Source organism: Callorhinchus milii, unplaced genomic scaffold, assembly GCF_018977255.1.
Source record: "Callorhinchus milii isolate IMCB2004 unplaced genomic scaffold, IMCB_Cmil_1.0 Scaffold2, whole genome shotgun sequence".
NCBI classification, from domain to species: Eukaryota; Metazoa; Chordata; class Chondrichthyes; order Chimaeriformes; family Callorhinchidae; genus Callorhinchus; species Callorhinchus milii.
The window spans coordinates 91,422,433-91,446,688 of NW_024704743.1; the positions used below are offsets into that span (position 1 = coordinate 91,422,433).

Here is a 24,256-nt window from a genome sequence, read left to right on the forward strand (position 1 = left end):
TAATGTTATTTCCTAAAAGAAAATTATCTAAACCTGTATTTGAAAGAATCAACATTTCAGTTTGTGTCTACACGTGTCAAAGATGCTCTGTGCCTCCGTCAAAGCTTCTGCTGACCTTTGATGCAGGTTTCTGGTTCTAGTTAACAGTGGTCTAAAGAGACGATCAGGGTTGACAACACACAGGCATCGGGTAAATAGGAGCCCCACCCTACAATGTGCACAGCACAAATCAGGATTTATTTGACCTCTCAACATTTTTGATCATCCGTTCCCGTTCCTGAAGTAAAGCTTTATCCTCCCCTCTATTGCTCCTGCTATTGCTAGGTCATCTCTTCCATAATACTTGCCCTTTACTCCTCCCTGGCCACAGGGAGCATTCTGGCTATTTCAGAAAGGAGCGAATACACTGGTTGTGTGAGGTGTCACTGATGTTAACAGCAACAACAAAATTACATTTGTATAGCGCCTTTCACGTCAGCATGTTAATAATAATCATAATAATCCTTGTATTTGATATAGTGCCTTATCCCATCATTCGGACAACTCAAAGCACTTCACAGAATATACTGTAGAGTGAATTGATTATACATTTGCGAGTCCAGGTAACAACACATATTAACAGGACACCCACCTGGCTTTTCAGTTTATGGCCTCAATGTACGTCACTGGTACACACAAGAAAGGAAGGCAAAACATATCAAACGCCCAAATAAGAAAGTGAAGCCTGCTTGTGAAGCTTGACGTTTGAAACCTTCACTTATCTGTTATGGATGGAGTGCATTTTTCCCTCCAACCCCACTGCCCTCTACGGTTGCTCTTTTTTCCCCAAAAGACAGGCATTTTGACATTTACAAAAATAAATTAATTCTCTAAGGTTAGCTCAGTCCTAAAAAAAAGCGCTTTCACTTTCTGCTGAAATTCAAATAAAATATGCTAAATGTTTTACATCCACTTTACAATTGCTGGCAATCATTTCTGGCAGGAGAAAAATTCCACCTCCACCCCCCTTGCTGGCCTTCTCTCCCTCCCCCCTACAGTTTCAAAATCAATATCCTTGAAAAGCTATTAAGATCTAGGACAGAAAAATACAGCTAAAGAAGTAATTTTTCAATGACAATCCTTGCAATAAATATATATACGTATTGTATCTGAATTTCCATATTTTCAATGGAATTGAGGACAGAGTTAATGCCTCTGAGTTGTTGCTGAATACTCTCTTCCTTATAATTTACAATAAGCATAACCTTGCCACTCCAGATTACAAGGGTAATGGAACAAGAGCAAATAATCAAAAGAATTAGGAATAAGAAATAGCGAGTGGGAGACCTGGGTTCGATTGCCGGCCAGGGTGAAATGTTAGGCAAGTTGGTTTACTCCACACGCCTCCGTTTATCTTGCAGTAAGTAGGAACCCGGTTGTTAGTCGATTGGCGGGTTGCTTTTCTGGGGGTAATAATCCCTTCAAAATAAAATATAAATAATAACAATAATTTGGTCCACCAATATACGACCGTTTGTGGGACATTGCTGTGTGCAAATCGACTGCTGTGTTCACCTATCAAATACATAGTCATTACATTTTATAATATATCCTGTGAAGCGCTTTGAGACATCCTCCCAATGTGAAAGTGTGAAACATATTTGGTGTCCTATAGCTCAGTGGTTAGAGCACTCTCCTCGCAAAGTAGAGACCTGGGTTTGATTCCTGGCAGGACGAAACCTTGGCAAGTTTTCTTACTCCACATGCCTGATAATAATCCCTCGAGAAAAAATAACAATAATAAATTGGTTACTTCAATCCATGACTGTTTGTGGGACACTGCTGTGCGCAATTGGCTGCCGCGTTTTGCCCACAAATATACGGTCAATTCACTTTACAGCATATTCTGTGATGTGCTTTGAGACATCGAGAAGGTGTGAAAAGCACAATATCAAATGCAAGGATTATTATTATTATTATTATATTATTATTATTAACAATAAACCAGTGACCATTGCTGGAAAGTGTACCCTGGATTCCGAAAAGATCAGACTGAATTGTGATGGCCGCAATGGTGTCTTGAGTCAAGCACCTCAGCACATACAGTGTGCCACCTGCAGGGAACCCATGTACATCGCATTGACCTGGGAGACCTATAGCTGTAACTGGAGATGTGTCCTTCAGGAAAGGACGGGAAACAATAAGAAGAAAAAGCTCTTCTGAATTTATGGATACAGTATTTATAAAATCAAAACCAAGGGGGAAGCTTGTAGAAATCTTGGGGGTTTAGTTGATTCTCATTTCACCATGTCAAACCAGTGTGAGACAGCAATAACCAAGGCAAACAGGATGCTGGGCTGTGTTGCTAAATCAGTTGAGTTCTGATCCCCAGATACATTACTCAAGTTATGTGGTGCTCTGAACAGACCATACCTAGAGTATACAGTACAGATCTGGTCACTGTGACATACGGAGGCGGCTCAGGCCCTTGGGGCAGTGCAGAGGAAAGCAACAAGCACGATCCCCAGTGTTAGAGGAATGAGCTATGAGTAAACATTAGACAAGATAGCAATCTTCAGTCTTGAAGGCGACCTGTCAGAAGATACCTTAAAGACGTGTTTCAGGTTTTAAATGCGATTGAAAAAGTAAACCCAGATCAATACTTTCAGATGGATGGTGACAGTAGAACAACACAGATTTAGAATTTCAAAGGGCAATTTCAGAAGCTTCACTAGGAATTATTACTTTACCCAGAGGGTAAATAATGATGGTAACAAGGTTACGAGGAAGGATCTTTGAGGCTTGGATGTTGAACTAATTTTTTTGAAAAACAGATCAATGCTGTGATACAGGACAGTCATGTAGTTATTCTGGAATAAGATCTCAAATCTCCTGTGTGATCTTGTGAGGGGATTTCTCAACATTGCTTCAAACTTTCATAGGACATATAGTCCTAAAGATAAACACGCAGACCAGAGCAGTGACAGCAAAGGAAAACACGTTATGAACCTCAAAGAAATTGAAACAGTATAAACATTTTTAAAAAAATATTTAAAAAAAGATATCTGGGAATTATATTCAAAGTGCAAGAGCTTAAACGACTCAGTGAAGCGTGCAAGCTTCTTTCTCATAATTTACAGTGTTATTTAAGCCTATCAAAGGGTGGGCTACAGTCTCACAAAATACCCAGAGACTTCACTTAATATCTGCCCATTCTGTGTATAAATATTGAAATGTAAATGTGAAAGCAAAATGGATAAAAGGACAGGAGGAATAGAGACTTGACGGAGGATGAGAAAGGTAGCTCACTGAGCTCTCTAATGTCATATCATGAGTCTCTCCATAGGACCTTCCAGGATCCCAGCTCCATAACATTGTTAGAGGAAGTAATGCTTCAGTTGTACAGGGCCTTGTTCAGATTCCATCTAGAGTACAACTGTCAGTTTTGTGCATTGCAAGGGTTAAATTATAAATTATGAGGATAGGTTGCATAAACTGGGTTTGTATTTCCTGGAGTTCAGAAGGTTGAGGAGTGATCTAATCAAGATGTTTCAAATGATAAAGGGACTTGATAGGATAGATACAGAAAAATGTTCCAATATTGGGGGAATCCAGAACTAGGGGCCATAGGAATTAGAGCCAGGCTTGTCAGACGTGAAACCAGAAAGCGTTTTTTTTACACAAAGGCTTGTGGAAATCTGGATTTCTCTTCCCCAAAAAGTTGTGGATGTTGCAGCTGTTGTGCACCCTTATATGAACCTGACTTCCAGGATGACCCGTACGTTACACATGTAGACAGACTAACTCGTTCATTACCCACATGGACAGGACTGACCTGTGCCTTATTAACATACAGGACTGGTAGTCACACACAGGAAAACTGGGGGTGTTTTAGCTCCTAAAATTTCTAACAGATCAATTATTAAAAGCAAATGGAATTACTTTTGTTTCAAACACAAGCATGGATTATATCTTCTGACAGCTTCGGTGATTAAGCATCTGAATGGCGCCTTTTATACCTGCCTAATTACCCCACTTACAAAAATATTTTCATAAACTGCATGAAAGATTTTCATGGTATAATGAAAATTGTGTACAGTTTGTTGCATTGAATGTAATTAACTGATGCGGTAGTAATTTCTTAAAAATGGAAGTGTGTTGTGTGCAACAAGGGAAGAATACAAATATCAGCAGCCAAGTGGAAGCTGCAGAAACATAGGCAAAATAATTCTTTCCACTCGAGGCAGATTCTGTCCATTCATATGCAAACCAGAAAAAATACAGCATTTATATGAGAGAGGATATATTCAACATCAGTAGCAGCAGTGAATAAATGAATATAAATCACACAGCTTGTCTTAATTAGCAATATCGATGTGAGGTTTTTAATTTACACCTGAATAAGTGAATGTCACTGAGGGTTGGAAAGGAGCATTTTCAACAGAATTGTTATATTATGGTTCCGGAGGCTTGGAATATTGTACCTTGGAGCTACATAGTGATACAACACAGAAACAAGCTATTTGGCCCAACTAGTCCGTGCCTATGTTTACACTCCCATATCCCTCACCTATACCCTTCTATTCCCTTCTCTCTCTCGTGTATGCCCTCCAAACTGAGGGCTTTCCATGATTCCCAAAGTCACATTGACTCCACACTTCTCCACACGTATTTTTGTAGGCAAACACGGCAGTCATTTTGTACAAAGTAATGCTCCACAAACAGCCATGAAGTAAATAACCAATTTTACCTGGGAGTTTGTTGGCCAGGACACTGGGAGAAACTCCCTTCTCTTTTCAAATAGTGTCATGGGGATTTTTAACATCCACCTTGGTTAAACATTTCGTCTGAAGTACACAACAGGACATGAAGCAAGCCAGAGTTGATAAAGTTTAGGAGTGGCAGTGGGGAGTAAGACCAAATAATTTGTGGAAGGAAATGGATGCTTGAACAGAGTACCAATGGAAACCTAGATCACAAAAGGTTTGGAAAATCTGAATCCAGAAATAGTTTTCAAAATTGCTGAGATAGTGGTCATATCTTTAAAACAAATATGACAATGCAGAAAAGAAAAACAGCAAGATGGTGATAAACATAGGGAACAAACTGCCAGTAAGATGGAGATGGGAGGAAACTAGAAGGGGATTCATAAAGGAAGGAGACAAGTTCCTATCAAGTGTGGGAAATGAGATGGTAAATGGACCAATAATCTACACCTGTCTAAAACTGTTTCTATGCATCTCTCTTCTTGTTAAAAGAATATAAATAGAATCTGGTCTCTGATAGTGTCAGGCTATAACAAAATCAAATGGTTTGATTGATATTGTGAAGGTTGCTGCTGAATTCAGATGGGTGGATGTCAGTGTCAGAAGCAGCCTGCTGCTGTGTTGTATATGTCTTCCCGTGACTTCTGCTGTATTCACAGGTTACTAAGAGAAACTTTGTCAAGTTCTGAAATGGTTCTGTCACTTCTCATTTTCTGTGCGGTAACTTACTTTCGTGCCCTTAACTGTATGCTGTGGGCGTGCCGAACCACTTGTCGGCACAAACGCTTCACATATTAATAAGCTCCAACCTCAACTGCTTCAAGATATGAATTATTCACTCGAATCTTGCATGCATTAGCTCTAAGCTCGCCGATGTTAACAATTACCTAGAAATTTGAAAAGTATTGCTCAGAAGCAACAGTACAGTACTTCTGTTTTACATTTAAACAAACCGAACACAACTTCTCTCACCTAAAGGTAAGCCTGTTTATCCAAGACATGACTCTGAAAAGTGAGAACAATACCTTTAATATACCTACTTTGAAGTCCTCAAGGACAGCGACCTGTAATGGACCAGTGGATTGAGGACAGATAGGTTGGATAAATGATGAGACTGCAGATTGAATGGCCCTCTGGCCTCTGACACAGTGCAGATATAAGCCATTATTATTATTTACACTTGCTGCCAGCTATAAAGCCATTCTTCTGTTCTGCGGCAATTTCTTGCAAACACATTGCAAATCCTCCTGTAGCTCAGCACAGGCTCCGGCAGCTGAACAACAGAAGCTTCTGTCTCAGAACAAAGAAAGCCCTGATGCTCCTGTTAAATGAACTCTAACCATTGAGTGCATGGGAATCGGACCACCAAAACGTGTGCACAAGCTTCTGGCTGAGCCCGTATTTGCAATTTTATGGTGCTATTTGGGGGTGTTTTGTGGGATTAGAACCACAGAAATTTACATCACAGAAGGCAGCCATTCTTTTAAGAGCAATCCTTTCAATACCATTTACCTGCCCTTTCCCCATACTCCTGTCGAGATATCTATCTAGTTCTCTTTTGAAGCTGGTAGGGATTCTGCCTAAACCTCCGATCCCGGCAAGGCATTATCAAAAGTATCCTCACTCATGTTGAGAAAGAAGATGTTGGGTAGAAAGATGGTGGCAATGTTCTCACGCATTTCATGCTGAGCTAAAATGCTCACCAGGAAGCTCGCAGGAAATCTCTGGTATCTGCTATCCACCTAGTGAGGGCTCAAATCGCGCTTTTTGGATGTCAAATGACCGACCAGTAACTATTCTCCTTGGGGGAAGGTAAGCAGGGTCTCCTTGGAACTGAACTGGCTCCAAGGTGACATACTTGGCAATAAAATATTGGAATCGAGCCAACCCTCTGTGGCAGTCTCGGTAGGCTGATTACTGAGCCAGGCAGGTCCGCAGTATTCCAGGGCACTGCTGGTGACAGCACAGCCCGTCTGGCTACTTGGAAGGGCAGACCAGCCACTGGAGACAGTGACTTTTCCCACTCAGCTCCAGTTAACAGTGCAAGCCAAAGCCTAGCTGGCAAGCTATGCGGTTGCAGCTGGTTAGACTCCAGAAGTACCCCCACGCACACTCTGGGGTCACAAAGCCTTGGCTCTTGCCAATCTGTGCCTCATACTCTCCGGAATTAGATAAGCAGGATGTATCCCACCAGTGAGAGAGTGTACATTCCATTCCAACAAATATCTCTGGAATTTTCATGTGTAGGTGGGATACATGAATTTCTCGATTTGGTTTGGATACTCTTAAACATGGTGATGGATTTCTGCATGTGGTTGGACCACCCTGGTTTAGATAATGATTTTAAGTCATGAAGTGAGCCCTGAACCCACAACCTTGAACCCGATTCATGACTTACCTCTGTGACTGCAGTTTCAGTCATCTTTCCCCCCACCTCCCTCCTCAGCTCCCATTCTCCGCCTTGTGTGCCCAGCACACAGTATAAATCGCTTTGAGATGTTCCTCTGACATGAAAGGTGCTACATAAATTGAAATTGTATCATATTCACAAATGTTGTGGGTATCATTAAGTAAATAATTCTGCTTTTCTTTTTTTCTGAAAAAAAACAAATCCTCTGCCTTCTTTTCTACGTACGGTGTAAGAAAATCTAAAAGAAACATTCCTTTTGAGTTACACTCAAGAACCACACCCCAAACAAGATCCCTTAATGTTCCTCCCTATCAAGGGTATTTCACTCTTTACTGTGACATGGGGTATATATAAAACATGTCATACAATCAAAACAGTTTATGCAAGATCATAAAAATGCACCTTAAAGATTATTTGATGAAAGTGGAAAAAGCAGAATTCTTGTATGATTTCAACTATTGTTTAATATGTTAACAAGATTATTACTCATTGCTGTGCTACAGTTCTTTTTTTGCATGAATATTATGTTTTGTTTTCATGAAATGAGACTAAAAAAAATTAACAGAAAAATATACGAACCCTGTGGTATCAATGTTGCTTTGGTGGACGATTTATAGTGCAGCTGTGCTGTGAATCTGTGGCTATAGGAACTTTGACTGCTACCCATGTTATTAGCTCTTATCTTTAATAATGGCTAGCTGCTCGCTGGGTATTCTGCCCTTCAGAGGTGAAAGGTGGAATCTGGGGAGACAACTCCATCTGCTCTTATAAGATAAACACGGCAGTAGGTGCTGGAAAGGAGCCAGCCGCACACATTGCTGGCTATCAGCCTTGCAGTGATCGCCAGAACATCAGTCTTCACTTTATTATCACAATTTGTTGCCCAGAGTTTACTTCCATGTTTTCATTTACTGTGCGGCTCCATAAATGAAGCGAGCAGTATCACGCTGGCAGCTGGCAGCACCACAACCTTTGATAAAAGCAATTTCACAAGAGTATTTTTTAATCAGTGCGGTTGGTACTGTAGGGTAAACTGATTCCTGTCTTTACAATGTAGAGGTGCACCGAGATGGACAGCAAAAGTGCTTCTGAAAATCAAAAGCAATAAAAAGTGTGCAACGTTCACATCAAAAATAATTAATGCTTTTTGACATCCTATTTGCATTGAGTTAACTTTCAGATATCAAGTCATCTATGCTAATGGTGAATGTTGCAGTGTGTTTGTCATAGATAGGGGGTTAGAGGCAATTAAACAGGAGGTGCAACCAAGTGCTTTAATCAGCTGGTGCTCCAGCATCAAACACATTGCATCTCATTGTGACCATGAGTACATTCAATTAAATGGTGTCACACTGTTCGGAGGTGGTAATGAAATCATTCAAAGCTAACACTGCTTTTCTCGCAGAATATGCTGCCCTACGATCATATTTTAATGTAGGATTATGTATTGTCTCCAAAGATCTTGGCCGTCATTTTAAAACTGGAGCTGGTGGCAGATTGTGCGGTGAGGCCAGGGAGAAGTGGAAAGAGAGAGCCAAATAGAAGAAGAGTGGGAAAGAAAGACAGCGAGAGAGAGAGAGAGAGAGAGAGAGAGAGAGAATCCAATTGAGTGAGAGAACGAGACAGAGGAAGAAAATCAAAGCAAGAGAGACGCAAAGCAGGAGCATAAATAACCTACAAGGAAATTTAGATCAATGAGGCAGATGGGATAATGTGTGACAGATGGATATTATGGAAATAAATGAAAGGTATTCAATATCAGAATAAGGGAAAATAAGCCTGTATAATGAAAGGATTTCCATTGCAAATGTGAATAAAAACAGGATGCTACATTGCCAAGTCAGTTGAGGCCAGATATACAGCTGGGTGGGTGAGTATTTTGCAAGGATGAGATCAGAAGTCAAAGGGCCTTCTTCATTCCACCTCTCTTGTGTCATTGAATACAGGTTTACAGTCAATGTGAAGCTGCTGTGAAGGAATCAACAACATTGGGTGGCATCTTAAGAGCATTTGGCAGCAGACATCACTATAGCCTTGTATAGATCGAAGACAAGGCCACATATAGAAATTTGTGTGTAGTTATGAATATTGTATTGTCACGAGGTCATGGAAGCATTGGAGAAGATTCAGAGAAGACAAGGTTGATCCTGGCCTTCAGTTCTACGTTATTAAGAGAGTCTCAAAGAGTTGAACGTGTTCTCAATATGAAACGTGTTCCAGAACTGTAAAATAATTATGTAAACAAATGCAGCCTATTTGATAATAAAACAAAGGTTCAGTGACCAAAATACAAAATACGGTTTAAAACTGAGGGACCATTGATGCTTTATTTCATTTCTTTAAATAAATCTTAAGATTTTTGAATTATTTTTTTGCTTGTCAAAGTGAGGGAAGTCAAGTACTGAGGTTTGGAATAGCCCCCGGTCAGGTCACTAATAGAGATGAAAAAGCTGTGATCTACAATGGGATTCACTAACCACCGCTTTTTGAACTCCCAAATGCCTAAAGCCCAACTTCAGAAGAGCACATGCAGTGGTGACATTTCATTAAGTTAGTGTTTCAGCATCACGAGTGTGAGACTTTTTGATATTTTTCGGAAGTTTTCACAAGAGGTTTGGATGAAGAAGGTCCTTCAGCCAGTTTGATCTCATCCTTCCTATAGCATCAAACTGTTCCTTAAATGAGTCCAGTGTTCTGGCCTCAAACACCCTTTCTGGTTATTCAGTTCCAGTTGTTAACCACCCTCTGTGTAAGGAAATACTTCCTTGTGTTTATCCTAAAATTGCTCTTCACCATCCTGAACCTGTTAACTCTGCACCAGCTGCCTTGGTGTATCTGGGAATATTGTTCTAGTTTTATTTTTTCGGCTTTGGTGAACTGTGGCAGTTTCACAGGAGATTTATACAGCCAACAGACAAATCTATTCCTTCTCTGTGAGGTTAATTTTAGTCCACACCCCAGTGTTAACTCATGTCAAAGTTTACAGTATCACCTTTTTTATTTGTGTTACAAGCAAATATCTTGCAGTAAGATGTCTAATAACATAACCAACAAATGTGATTGACATTTACTATTAAAGTCATTTGACAATTAAAAAGTCCACGTCTCAGTTTAAAAAATGACAGTTTTTCAATGAACAATACACTACAGTGAATGGATTAAATTAGCCACATAATGAATGAGAATGTGTGTACATACTACAGGTTTTAACATGCCAGGGCTATTTTGATACAACACAAAGTAGAGTGCTAAAGTAAAACTATCATCTCCAAGAAACACAATAAACACACATCTTGCCCCCCCCATTAGTATGGAAATTTCAGCATTTCCATGTGTCTGCACCATGTTGGTTCCCCCAGTGGCCTTATCCATTCTAACTCCACTTCCCTGATCTTTCTTCATACCCCTTTATATCTTCACATCTTTGATTAATTCCGTTTAAACAGAATCAAGATTTTTGTTTTTGCCCAGAATAGAGCAGAGCCCCATTATAATACATTGGTTAACATACTTCATGAAATCCCTGCCAGCATTATTACAGTCAGCACTTCCGGGTTATTAAAAAGCATGTTATAATGAATTCTGCTGCATCATGATTTCCCCCTTCCTATGTTATGACCTTCCCTATTCAAATCTGTCTTATTTTTATCCAATACACTGAATCATAGATACTACAGCAAAGGAAAAGACCACTTGGCCCATCGAGCCTATGCTGATGCTAGCTCCTCCCCTGGAGATAACTACACTAAATCTAATTGCCTGCTCTTTCCCTGCACATAATTTATTCTTGCTCTTCAAATGCTTATCATTTTCTCGTTCTTTCTTACTCTAGCACAACATAATGCTAAAACAGTATCTATAATAATATAGCAGATTGCAAATAAATCACAAAAATTACAAACTTGATGTGTCTCACCAACCTGAGAGTACAGGATGATTGATGATCTCGATTTTAAGCCATTCTTGGTTTATCTCGCTTGTCCTTAAATTGTCACTTGGTGCATGTAGAAATGTTTATTATTCATAGGAATATGAGAATGTAGGGACAGGAATAGACACTTCACCCCATCGAGCCTGTTCTGCCACACTTCATGGCAGCTCTTTATCCTTTTAATCTCATTACCTCACCTTTCTCCATATCCCTTAATACCTTTGCTTCCTAAGTACCTATCCATCTCCCTTTTAAACACTTTGATTGATTTTGCACCTATGGCCTTTGGAGGCAGTGCATCTCACAGACCTTTTGTGTGAAGAATTGTTTCCAAAATTTGCATTAAACTTACTAAGCTTTTGCTGTTCAGTTTATCATTTCAACTATTGATTATTAATACTAAACTGTACACTGTTCAGAAATAAGTAAAGAGAAATATACATACCTATTGTAGAAATCATCTCGGTAATAATCGTAGTCAAAGTCGTAACCGCTGCTGAGAAAAGAAAACAAATCAATGAAAGGATCAAAATAAAAGCTCTCAGTTTTTCTCAAACTTCAATGAAATTAATGTTGTTGAGCAAAACAGAACAGGTTTAATAGATAGAAAATGAAAGAGTATCGGGTTATACATGAGGAATATGTGTGCCAGAATCAATGGACAAAGTAAGTGCATTTTGTTTGGTACGTAATTGAAAGTGAAACACTTGCTAATGCAATGGATTGCTCGGACTGGAGAGTGCTCAAACAGTCAATATCTATCTATACAAATAGATGTCTTTCCTTTCAGTGAAAGAACCACTTACAATCACAACCACAACAACTTGCATTTATCTAATATCCTTCATGAAAAGTAATGTCTCGAAACGCTTCACAGCAGCTGCTCATCGAGTGGGGGAGGATGATCACAGGCACCGACAAAGATGTAGGTTTTTAGGTGCTTTTTTAAGATAGTTAGAGCGGGGAAAGATGGAGTGAGTTCCAGAAAATAGAGCTGCCTATGTTGGGGCTGAGGGGGCAAGGGACGTGCTACAGGCCAGAGTTTGTGGAGCAGAGGATGAGATCAGATGAACGAAGTTAGAAATGATCAAAGAGTTAGGAAGGTGCAAGGAGGTGAAGGTGAGGACTTTGAAGTTGATCTGCTGGGAGTCAGGCAGTCAGTGGAGTCTGGATAATGAGGTATATCTGACTGGAGTGACTAAGTATTACTCCCTAAACCTTAAACACTGCTCGAGAACTAGATTAGAGTCAAACCTCATCTTCCACATGTTCCCCTCAAACTCTCTTAGCAGCATCTTTCTGTCACACACATATTCTCCCACAAAGTCCAGACATAGAGTGGAGAATGCGAACATTAAGATAGCATGTGGTTCACATCTCCAAGATGCTTAACCTGCTTCACAGCCCCAAGCTTCCACCACTCTGTGTCTCTGAGGTTCATTATTCTCTCACTATCTCTAACATGTGCTCTCCAATGCCATCAAAGTCATCACTTTGTTTTGTGTCTCACCATTCCTTGCAGATTTGTACCTTAAATCACCCTTAGGATAACTTTACAGCTCAAACTACTCTCCTGATAGTTCGGGTTCCTTAACCATTTTGTAAAGTTGGGAATCACCATCCACCAGCAGGAGCAGCCTCTGATCTTAGGTTATTGGCTGATTATCTAGCTTTGTGCTGGTGCTGTCTTTCATTGCTAAAGTGGCATTTTCCAATCTCACAAGTCATACTTTAACATAACTCTCTTATTTTCTAAGTGATAGTCACTATAGAAAGAGGAGCTCACAGTCTAGGCTGACACACCTGTGTAGTTTTCGGGGAGTGCTGCATTGCCAGAGGTACCCTCCATCAGATGAGACATTAAATTAAGATCCTACTGTAAAGTGTTGCAACTGAGTATTTGTGGCCGAATATGACAGCCAATTTGCGCACAGCAATGTATCACAGACAGCCATGAAGTGGGTATGAAATAAATAAGCAATGTTTTAGTGATTTTAATAACTGCCCAGAGCATCTTAACTATCTAACCAAAATGCAACTAAATAAATCATTTTTTAAAAATCCCAGACACTTCTTGTTTTCATCACAAGCTTGAATGTAGAACATAAATGGAAAGTCATCTGATTTCCTTCCTGTAGTTGCAAATCAATTTCCAAAGTTAAATCACTGTGCTAAACAAATGAGGGCTGAATAAAGCTCTGGAACCCTTATGATTTCAGGAAATAAAACATCATCAACAAGATATATTCACTGAAAAGCGACTTTATGTGACCTGAAACAAAAGCAAAAGTCCCTGAGAACACTCAGCAGGTCAGGCAGCATCTATGGAGAATGGAAAGTGAGTCAATGTTTCGGGTTCACGACTCATCGTCAGAACCCGCTGAGCGTTCCCAACGACTTCAATTTTTGTTACAGATTTCCAGCAGCTGCAGGATTTTGTATTTTGTTTACGTGACTTGTGTGCAGGACACAAGTATTTAAATTAGTACTAATAAATTCTTAATGAAAAGGCAAATACTCTTCCTGGAGTAACATTTACCAGAAGTCTACAGTCTTCTTTCAAATTGAGCAACTCTATCAGAATGCAAAGTGAATCAATGATTTGGGACTGTGTATATAATATTAGCAAACCATCTAACACATCTACAGAGCATGGTGTAGATGAAATTAATATAGAAAACAATAGCAAAATATTGCTTCCCCCAACAAACACATATTAATGAATATTACAAACTATAGCCTAAGGAGGAAGTACATTTTTACTCTAACTCAATTGATCTCGGTGTACAAGTGACTTAACCTATTAGACATTCTGCTCAAGACTGTGTTGAGCTTGACTAAGGGTACATAACATTGTGTCTCACCTTTGCATCAAACATCTTTGGCTGTGTGACCCACAGTCCCTTTGGAGTTTACCACAGCTCTCCATCACTGCAGCATTTTCAGGCCAATGCAGACGATCTGTCCATCTAACATACCCATTCATCAATTTTCCACACGATTCCCTCAATATATTTACCTCAAATCAAATAACCCTGAGTCCTTTTGGCTGACAGGAGCTCGTCTAATTTCATTCTGAAACCCTTTGTGGTTTCCTGATCCAGCGCCTGCGCTAGTAGGCATTTCTAAACGCCAATCACACTTTTTCTGAAATATAAGGGTCTTCTCATTTCTGACCTATGTTTGCCCTTATTCTGAACACATGACACTTTGAGGAAAGTGAAGGGTGATTTGATCGAAGTATTATAAAAGGGCTAGACAAGCTAAGCAGTTAATGACTTTATCCTTTGATGGGTCCATCAGGTATGAGGTTAAAAATTAGGACAAAACAGGTTAGAAGCAAGGCGAGGAAACATTTCTTATTGCAGAGCAAATGAGAAATTGAAATCCACAGCCCCCAGAAAACAATTAAAGAGAAATCTGTTGAGGGATTTAAGAGAGAGATGGAAAGATATTTGGGAGCAAAGATCTTAAGGGATCTGGCAAAAATGTGGGGAGGTAAGATTAGGGGATGTTACGTGGACCTTGGAATGGTCTGTGGTCGAGCAGGTTTGATGGGCCAAATTGTGTTCTCCTCTTCCTCGTTTCCCCTTTCCGGATACGCTACTTTTAGTGATTGTTCCCGAGCAGTGTATTGCCTCAATTGCAGAACAGATCATATTGAATTTGTTTTCATCCCGCTCCTACTAAATAGAAGTTGTTCAATGTTTTGCCCACAAAATATACAGTCAATTCGACATCTCAAAGACGTGATAAGGCGCTATATTAAATTCAAGGAGTATTATATAGTATTTATTATAATGTGAAATTATCTGACTGCAAAGGAAAGGTGCTCCTTTATGTCAAGCAACTTGTCAGGGTTACTTTTACCGTATTAAATTGCATTCATTTGAACACCTGAACAAAAGGCTCTGCTACTTTCAAATGGATTCAAATTACACAGATGACTTGTCAAACTATCGCAAGGGCAATCAGAAATATCAATTTCTTGTGGTTAAACAGCAGTCATAGCTTTACCCAGAAGCTTATTTTAATTTTACCCCATTTCACAAATAGCGCCTTAAGTGTTGTAAACCTCAGTTACTTCTGTAGCTATTGCAAAGTGTTCAAAGACTATACAAATCAAGGCTCTTTCAATGCGGGTACAAGGCTGACTGGGCTAAAATCTAGAAGCATATTGAACAGTTTCAGCATCGTTTCTTTCTTTGACAGATGTAATTTTATGTCCAGCTGGCTTCTGTTCCCTCAACTCCAATGTGATAAAAGCAGGCTTAATCGACAAGAAAATCCCCACATTTCACAAAGCATTGAAAAAAAATGACTGCTCTGCTTTTTTCAAAATATATTTCATATATTTTGCACCTGGTAATTTTACCGCCCACTGACTGCCAAGCAGAATATTCCATTCTAAACGTTGGGTAATATCTTTGCATTGCTGCCACCTCTCTGTATACAGTATTCCAATACATATGTTTCACTCAGAGTAAATGATTAGCATCAATTTGCTAAAAGCACGAAATGTAACCAGTTATTTTGAGGTGGATTCAATCAAATTAAGTAGCTCAGCATATCACAATGTTTTAAAAGGTGCACAGGACCATCACTATAAATCACATTTCTACTAGGGTTTTATTGTTCCTTAGAGACCTAGCCCAATACCGTTCCATACACTGCAGCTTTTAAAAACAGAATTTTTAATGTTTGTAATTGCACTGATGTGTTATGAGGCACAAAGCAATAGTGATGCTTTTCTCCAGCACTGCTGCCTGTTTTAATATGTGCAACAGCCCATGTTTCATTGCAATATCCAAGGGTACTGTTCTGAATAGGCACTGAGGAAGGATTAACAATTGTAACAATAATAATCCTTGCATTTGATGTAGCGCCTAATCACATCATCCAAATGACTCAAAGCGCTTCACAGGATGTTACTGTAAAGTGTAAGCGTTGCTGGTATTTGATGAGCTTCATTACTATAATATTAGATTCTTTCAGCATCATAGCACATGAGCTAAAAATGTACACAATTGGTGAGCCAGAGAGGCTATGTTCTCCATAGTCCAGCAGGTAGTCTAATGATTAATATTACATTTTTTCCACTTTCTTATGTGCAATTCCTCCATTTACAGACTCTACAAAGCATTGGCTGCTGTCCTTTAGGATGACTCATCACTCCCAGGATTAAAGAACCACAAGCTGACACCAAGAAGTATGTTCAAAGCTCAATAATGTTGACCGACAAATGTATAATTCAATTAATGAGTGATTCACTTGAAAGTGGTTCAACTATATTTCTTAAAGCACAACGTCAATTGAGACGAGATCATACAATTCAGTTAGCACACTGAGCAGCTCAGCGACTTTGGAATGGCTCTGGAACTGAATCCCTACAAGTTCCTTTACCTTTTTGAGGTTGATTAAAATTAATGCACGTCTAAAATAATAATTCCACCTTGGGGAATAGTGTGGGTAAGCAAGGTCTCTCTGGAGTGAAAGTGATACTAGGTTTGGGTTAGGAGACATGCCACACAGGTCCTCAAGAACAGTCTTGGAGGTGCAAATATGTCTTTGTTGGATACTCTTTAAGAAAATAAGGACCAATTAACTAGGACCAATGAAAGGGGATGAGGAGGTAGAAAACCAGGAAGCAGGGAGAACTGACTGGAGGGTTTTTGGGTTGGATTGTTTGATTTGTAATTTGCGAGCAGAGAATAAAAGAGTTTTCTACACATTGAGTGTTGAGAACATAATAGTGTTAAAGTCAAAACTTGAGTTCACAATCTAGTCTGATACTCCATGCAGTTTTGGGGATAGTCATATTATCAGAGGTGCCTATCTTCAGACTAGACATTAAACCAAAGTCCCATCTGCTTGTTCAGATGTATGTTGAAGATTTCATTATACTATTCAAAAAGAGGAAGGAGTTTCTCCTGGTGTTCAGGACAACAATTCTCCAACAAAATTAGACATTCACTTCTTGACTGTTTGGTTTGTGGGATGTTGCTGTTTGCAAATTGGCTGCTGTATTTTCTCTGAAGTCAGACACTTGTCAGAAATTACCTGTGAAACACCTAGGAATGTTTTGACATTACAGGCACTGTGTAAAGTGTGAGGACCATTATTGTGATAATCCTCTCCTATACAAAAAAAACACAAAAATGGAAGCAAAGGAAATCAGCTACAAATTATTTTTTAGCCATTTTACAGAGAATCAGAAGATTGAATCTTCTGGGTTGGAAATCACAGGTTAAATTTATTCCAAGACCCAACCCTGGACAGCAGTAAATACATCAATGGCATTTCAATGGTTCAGAAGTGTACATGACACTGTCTGGCAGCAATTGCTGAATTAAAGTTGACTTTCCTTTTTTATTCATAAACTCTGTAACGAGGTGTGAAATGCAGCCTTTGCATGGATGCTGCTCCTTTTGTGAGAGCGTCTGTCTATCAGATTGTTTTCGAGCTGTTTCACCCACTGCACACACATGCTGTACGGCTGACACTCAGGAGATGGCTGTTCAGATAAACGTCAGGCGTACTTTATGCCTATGAATATCCTTCATTATTTTGTTCAAAATTGGAAACGGTTTCTATTTAGGTGGTGAAAGGTTTCGGGCAGGAAAGCAGAGTTAAAGGTGCATGTACTTCTGATGTGGTCTGATACTATAGATTTCTGAGAAGCTCAAGGTGCAGGAATTCGAGTGTTACTGAACAAAAGCCTTCTAACGAATATTACCTAATTAAAAATAATCACCTCACTCGTGATGAGATGTTGTGTAAGCTACGAGCACAAGGGCAGATACAAGGCAATTATATCCTCTGATGCACATGCATTCATCAGTTCAGACATTTATCAAACACTCCTAGTAACTGACCAAGGTCCCTACAATGTGACTTGGTGACTGATCTGTAAGGTTGGCCTTTGACAGGTCAGGCATTGCACTGTTTTGACATGGTTTAGGATCAATTTCGGGCAAACTTTGAAAAAAAACTGAGCATCATTCAGATGCTGGGATTCAGATGTTTAAGGATTATTGTTTAACGTGAGTATGATGTGGAAACAGTATTATAACCTTATGTAACCCAGCTGCAGGTCACTGGGATTTAACACTGTACCTGCAATAATATAATAATAATCATAATAATAATGATCCTTGCATGTCTCAAAGGACTTCATAGAATATATTGTAAAGTGGATTGACTGGATATTTTGTGGGCAAAACGCAGAAACCAATTGCACACAACAGTGTCCCACAAACAGTTGTGGATTGAGTGACCAATTTTTTTTGAGGGATTATTACCCCCGGAAAGTGAACTGCCAATTGACTAACAACCAGGTTTCTACTTACTGCTTGGTAAACAGAGGCATGTGTAATAAGGAAACTTGCATAAGGTTGCAGTGAAACTAAACCATGAAAAGAGCAATCAGGTATTTATAACACACAAAAGCAATGGGATGCTTTAATACCAGCAAAATAATTAACATGAATGCATCCATCTGTGCAGATGGTATTTGGAGAATGACATTTAAAATATAAAAGATATTCAAAAGTTTGCGAGTATATTCTTCTTAATCCCTCATCCCCCTCTCTCTCTCTCCTCCAACACCAGTTACAGTGACAGATACAATAGTAATTTATTTTCAATGGGAGAGGAAGGTTTTTTAATAATGAGAAGAAGAAGAATAGAATAATATGAATCCTCATATTTGATACAATGCCGGTAATGGCAAAGCATTTCCAAGTGCTTCACCGATAATTTCTGTCAAGTGTAGTGACTGTCTACTTGAGGGAACAGCAGCCAATTTGCACAAAGCAATATCCCACATATCAACCCGCCCCATGAAGTGAATGGCCACTTTTTGTTGGAGGAATGTTATCCAGAACATGGAGAGAAACTTCCTTCTCTTTTGAATAATGTCATGGGATCTTCAATGTACATCTGTCCATGTGGCACGGGACCTCAGTTTAATGTCTCATCTGAAGAATGCATATCTGACAATGCTGCTCTCTTCCACTGGAGCATCAGCCTACATTTTGACCTCAAAGTCTCGATGGGAGCCTTTGAAGACATATTTGGGTCACCCAGTCTGTCCTGCAGGACATGTGTGGCTTTGTTGCCAGGTTTTCTCCTCGGAGGCACTTCTGCCCCAGGGAGCCCGTTTATCCACGCCCCTCCCCAAGGAGGATGCTTTATCAAATCTGTTCCTGCACCACATATTGTCTGGGAAACAACGGCAAGTGGCAGACTGCAAGGAGCTACAGTCTGCGAGATGTTTTCTCAGCTCAGCTGCTTCTCAAATTGAAAACAATGGTCCTGGTGTGAAGCAGGAGGAACCATCTTAATTTATCGCTAAATCAATGCCAATGCCGCTAAATTAAAGCACTCAGCTCCCTTCATTTCCAATACAATAGAAGCTTTAAAACAGTAAGATAAGCAAAAGAGAATCAACATCTCAATTTTGACAAGAAGTGTCTCGTCCTCACCGTTAACTGGCAATGCAGCAAACAGAACTCTCAGAAATTAGACAGCAAATCTTAAAATGTTCTCAAGGGGCAGGCAGTGTTGTTAGTGCATTAGTTTCTTAATTGCAATGATAACTGTGATGATCCTGTAATGGGGCCGTGTGTTCGAAAGCAACCCTAGAGAAAGGTTGCATGCTGACTGCAGTCTGTGTTGCATTAATCAATTACGACCAATATATTTGTACACATAGTGTTTAACAGCCGATATGCAAAGCTTCTCCGATTTACAATGCCATTAATTCCCACTATTGTTACTGCAGGAGAAGTGAACAGGGGCAAACTTTGATTAAATGGGATTCTTCTGGAATCCTATTTAATCAATCTGCTATCGCAAACGCCATTTGCAGCACAAAAGGGCAATTGCTGTATAGATTGATTTCCCTCCTGCTCGCAAGCTGATTGCATTAAAGCCAATAGAGAATGAGAGAGACTATGAATGTAATTTTAGGTGATACACTCATCACACTGACAATGACGTACACTCAACACCGTGAACCAGAGAAAAATGTCTAACCTTGTATTTCAAGCTTTTCCGTCGGTCTCCTCAAACAATAAATAATTCTTGCATTCGCGATAGGGCCTTTTATATCAGAAGGATGTTTCAAATTGCTTTACTGTGAAGTGCAGTGACTGCGTAATTTGGAGGCAAACACAGCTGCCAATTTGTTCATGGCAATATTTTACAAACAACCTTGAAGTGAACGACCAATTTTATTTAGGGGATTGTAGGCCAGGATACCAGGAGAAACTCCACACTCTTTTTTTGAATAGTACCATGACATCGTTAATTTCCTTCTGAATAGGCATCTGAAAGATGGCTCCTCCGACAATGACGTGCACCCCCAGTATGCTATTGGAATGTCAGTCGTGATGTAGGGCTTGAACCCACGACCTTCTGACTCAGAGTCGAGAGTGCTACCAACTGAGCCACAGTGCCACTTAACTAACATCTAAGGCTGACATCAACGTGCAGTAACTGAACAGCTTTATCTCAGAACTAAACATCTAGTGTGCCATCTCCATCAATGTGAAAATGTTTCCAACAGACATGAATAATCTGATAATTTGGCATTTAATTTGCTGGACCAATGGGATTCACAGTATCACATTCACCCTTGGCAGGCTCGCTGGACTGGTTGCTTTCTGTTTTAATTATCTTTGTGAGCAGGATGATGAATAACAAGGCATTTACCAGCAGAGTCTGGTTTCTTATAAAAGTCATTACGTCTTTCTGCTGACATGTTACACTGTTTAAATGAACCTCTCTTCATTTAATACTGCTCACAAATATGATGGACTGTCAGTTTAATCTGTCTTATCATCATACATCTCACCCAACCTCCAGTATAACTGATTTTGACAATTACTCTGCAAAGAATGAGGTAGCAATAGATGTGACTGATACTAAATGTCTCTGGAAGTTTACAGTGACACCTAGTGAATGGCAGGACTATAAATTAAAATTACAGTCAAGTCACCTGTCATGGTAGCAGTTATACATTACTAAATTCCTCTTCAGATGGGAAATAACCTAATGGGATTCAAAAAAAATGGTTGTATCTACACATCATCATCTTCGCTTTGTTCACCTTGCTTTAAGAGAGGTTTTGTTGGGTGGCTAATAATTTGATTGTGAATGAGAAGTCATTGACATTTCAAAGGTTTTACACCAAAGAAGACTGTTTTTTCAAGTGGGAGAGTTGAAAATTACAGTGGAGACTGATGTAGTTATATAAAAAAATACACACTCACCTCCAATTGAGAATGGGTTATTTATGAGAGTTTCCCCACAAAATACACAATCAATCCACTTTATAGTGTATCTTGTGATGCGCTTTAAGAAATCGTCCATGTCTTCTCCTGCACCAGGTTCCATGAACCCATCACCCCCATCCTTGCTCAGTTCCACTGGCTCCCCATCTCCCATCGGATTGAATTCAAGATCCTCACCCCATCATACCTTCGTGACCTCAGCCTACTCTCTATGCTCAGTGAACACTGGCCTGCTTTACGTCTCCCGCCCAATCTGCTCCACCATCAGTGGGCAAGCTTTCAGCTATTCTATCCCCACCTTCTGGAACACCATCATCCTTCACTTTCTCCCCCTCCTTGCCTTCCCAACCCCCACCTTGAAAACCTGCCTTAAGACCTATTATTACAATTGTTTTTTTCTCACCTTACCACCCTCCCCACTTCCTGTCCCTCACAGCTAGTCAGCTCTATGAAATGTTTTGATATGTACTTCTGACATGAAAAGGTGTTGTATAAATGTTAATTGTCGTTTTGTTAGCATCTCCAGGAGCTGAGAGAATCAGAGAGGAAAGCAAACAAGAATTAATATAATTGGGTTTTATGAGTGTCCTTGAATAAACCGAAGGCTTTAGCAACATGATGTGCTGCCTTGCAGATGGGATCAGAGCTGCATTCATTCATCAGAAGCAGTTAGATGACCGGAAAGGCTTAGCTGCCTTGGAACAAATCAATCGCAATATTTGAAAATAAGGGATTTTTTAAATGATGACTCATCAGAAAGCAATAATGTCAATCTAGTCTCTTTGAAACCAGCTCAGAACATATACTGAAACATCAAATGCCACTTCATCCATGTAAGCTCATGAGTCAGCCCCTGGGCAATTTGTGCTCCTATTAAACCTGATCTCGTAAACATCAGCCATCTCGCCCTGCCTCTAAATATGAAATCTAAGCTAAAAAACATTAATAAGCTCCTGTTTCCCATGACTTTTCCAATGATTAGTGAAAAAGCTGACAAATAATAATTTAAAAAATTATTATTGAAGAATTTGATACAGTGCCTTTCATATCACCATGGTACTACATGCTGGAACACATTTAGACAAGGCGTAGTAGCAGATAATTATTTGGGCAGGACAAGTTTGCAGGGTTATGGGGAGAGAATGGGAGAGTGGGATTGATTTGGATAGCTCTTTGAAAAGAGCTGACACGATGGGCTGAATGGCCTCCTTCTATGCTGTATAATCTATGATTCTGGGATGTTTCATATTCAAATTATTTTATAAAAAACAATAATAACCCTTTCCTTTGATATAGTGACTCTCATCTCGGGAGAAAGTCTCAAAGAATTTCAAGATTTTATTGCTGTAGCAATAAATATGTATGTGCTACATTGCTGTAGCACATACAACAATGTCCCATAAACAACCATGAATGACCAATTTTATTTGGGAGATTTTGGCCAGGACACTGGGTAAAATTCTCTTCTCTTTTGGAAAGTGCCTTAGGATTTTTAATGTCTACCTGAACAGACAGGACTAACCATTTCCTAACACACTGTTCATTTTGCACTTTTATCAGGATGTTGATTCAACAATAGTGAGTGGAGTGTCTCATTTCCTAGATCCACTAGATTTTTATTACTGTGGGAAGGTTGCCTCCATTGACTATGAAAATTCCACCCAATATCATGTATTCAATTTCTGCAACATTTTATTCATCACTGTTTAGAAAGCTGCCAAATACCAGAAACAAATTACAAAAAGCAGCTCTAGACAGATTATTATCTCCATCAGTGCGTATGTGAGACAGAAAAAGAGAAAGAGAATGAAAGACAGACAGAAGCAGAGTGAAAATTTTCATTAAAGAGGTTCATTCTGATAATAAAGACAGTATTAGATGTCATGGAAACCCTCTATCCAGCCAGATACTATTTATATTTTCTAGGGTGCTTTGTGCAGCATAATATCTGATAGATGGTGTGAGATATGAGCAATGAGGAAGCTTAGGGCAGTTGCATTTGTGTTGCAGTTTAGGGTTATTTAAATAGCATTCCTGGGATAACTTTCAAATTTAGCTGGGGAGAAGATTAAAATAATTTTAGTGCCAGAACACTGAAAATGAGACAAGACTGTAACAGAATTATCTATTCTATTAATTTTTGGTCTTGTTAGTGTTCCCTGTGTATAAAGGACACAGAGCAATAATACTAATACTACTGATAATAGTCCTTACCTTTGATATAGTAACTTTCACATCACGAGGATGTCTCAAAGAGCTTTGCAGGATTTATTGTAAAGTGTCGTAACTGTGTGTTTTGTGGGTGAGTGCAGCAGGCAGTTTGTGCACAGCAATGACCCACAAAAAGTCATGAAGTGAATGACTAAGTTTATTGGGGGGATTGTTAGCTGCGACACTGGGAGAGATTACCTTCTGTGCATTTCCATTGTTTCAAAAATCTGGGGGGAAAGATCTAATAACATAAGGTGTGTGCCATGTTTCTGTACATCAGAATAAATACCCATTAGGTGCAAGCACCCTTTCTTGAAAATGGCCTCTTTCTTTCAGATCTGCTGAAGGGTTGTGGACCTGAACCGTTGACTCACTTTCCTTTCTTCATAGATGGTGCCTGACCTGCTGAGTGTTCCCAGTGACTTCTGCTTTTGTTTCTTTCTTTCAATCCTTAATCACCTTTGATTCTCTCTTGAGGCAAACGTGAAATTATCATCGACATAAGCCCTTCAGAGGGGCTTCTACCATTTTTGTATTCAACATTTGTTTTCCATCACTGATTTGTTGAGGCGGTGCAGCATTTACGTTCTTCCAGGCCAAGAAATCTTTCTTTCAAGCAATCATCTATTTTTTTTAAAAAATCGATCACACCTTTGACTTT

General features: G+C 39.5%; 1 protein-coding gene across 6 annotated transcripts in view; it reads right to left on the reverse strand.

Moving 5' to 3' along the window:
• The window catches only part of LOC103180254 (RALY RNA binding protein like), a 198,928-nt gene that overhangs the window by 55,818 nt on the left and 118,854 nt on the right, over window positions 1–24,256 (reverse strand). For 4 of the 6 annotated variants that reach the window (XM_007896006.2, XM_042332292.1, XM_042332294.1 and 1 more), the window contains exon 3: window positions 11,532–11,582. In XM_007896006.2, coding sequence (XP_007894197.1) covers window positions 11,532–11,582 — 51 coding nt within the window. The remainder of the gene's footprint in view (window positions 1–11,531; window positions 11,583–24,256) is intronic. The other 2 variants (XM_007896016.2, XM_042332293.1) reach the window with 1 other exon arrangement.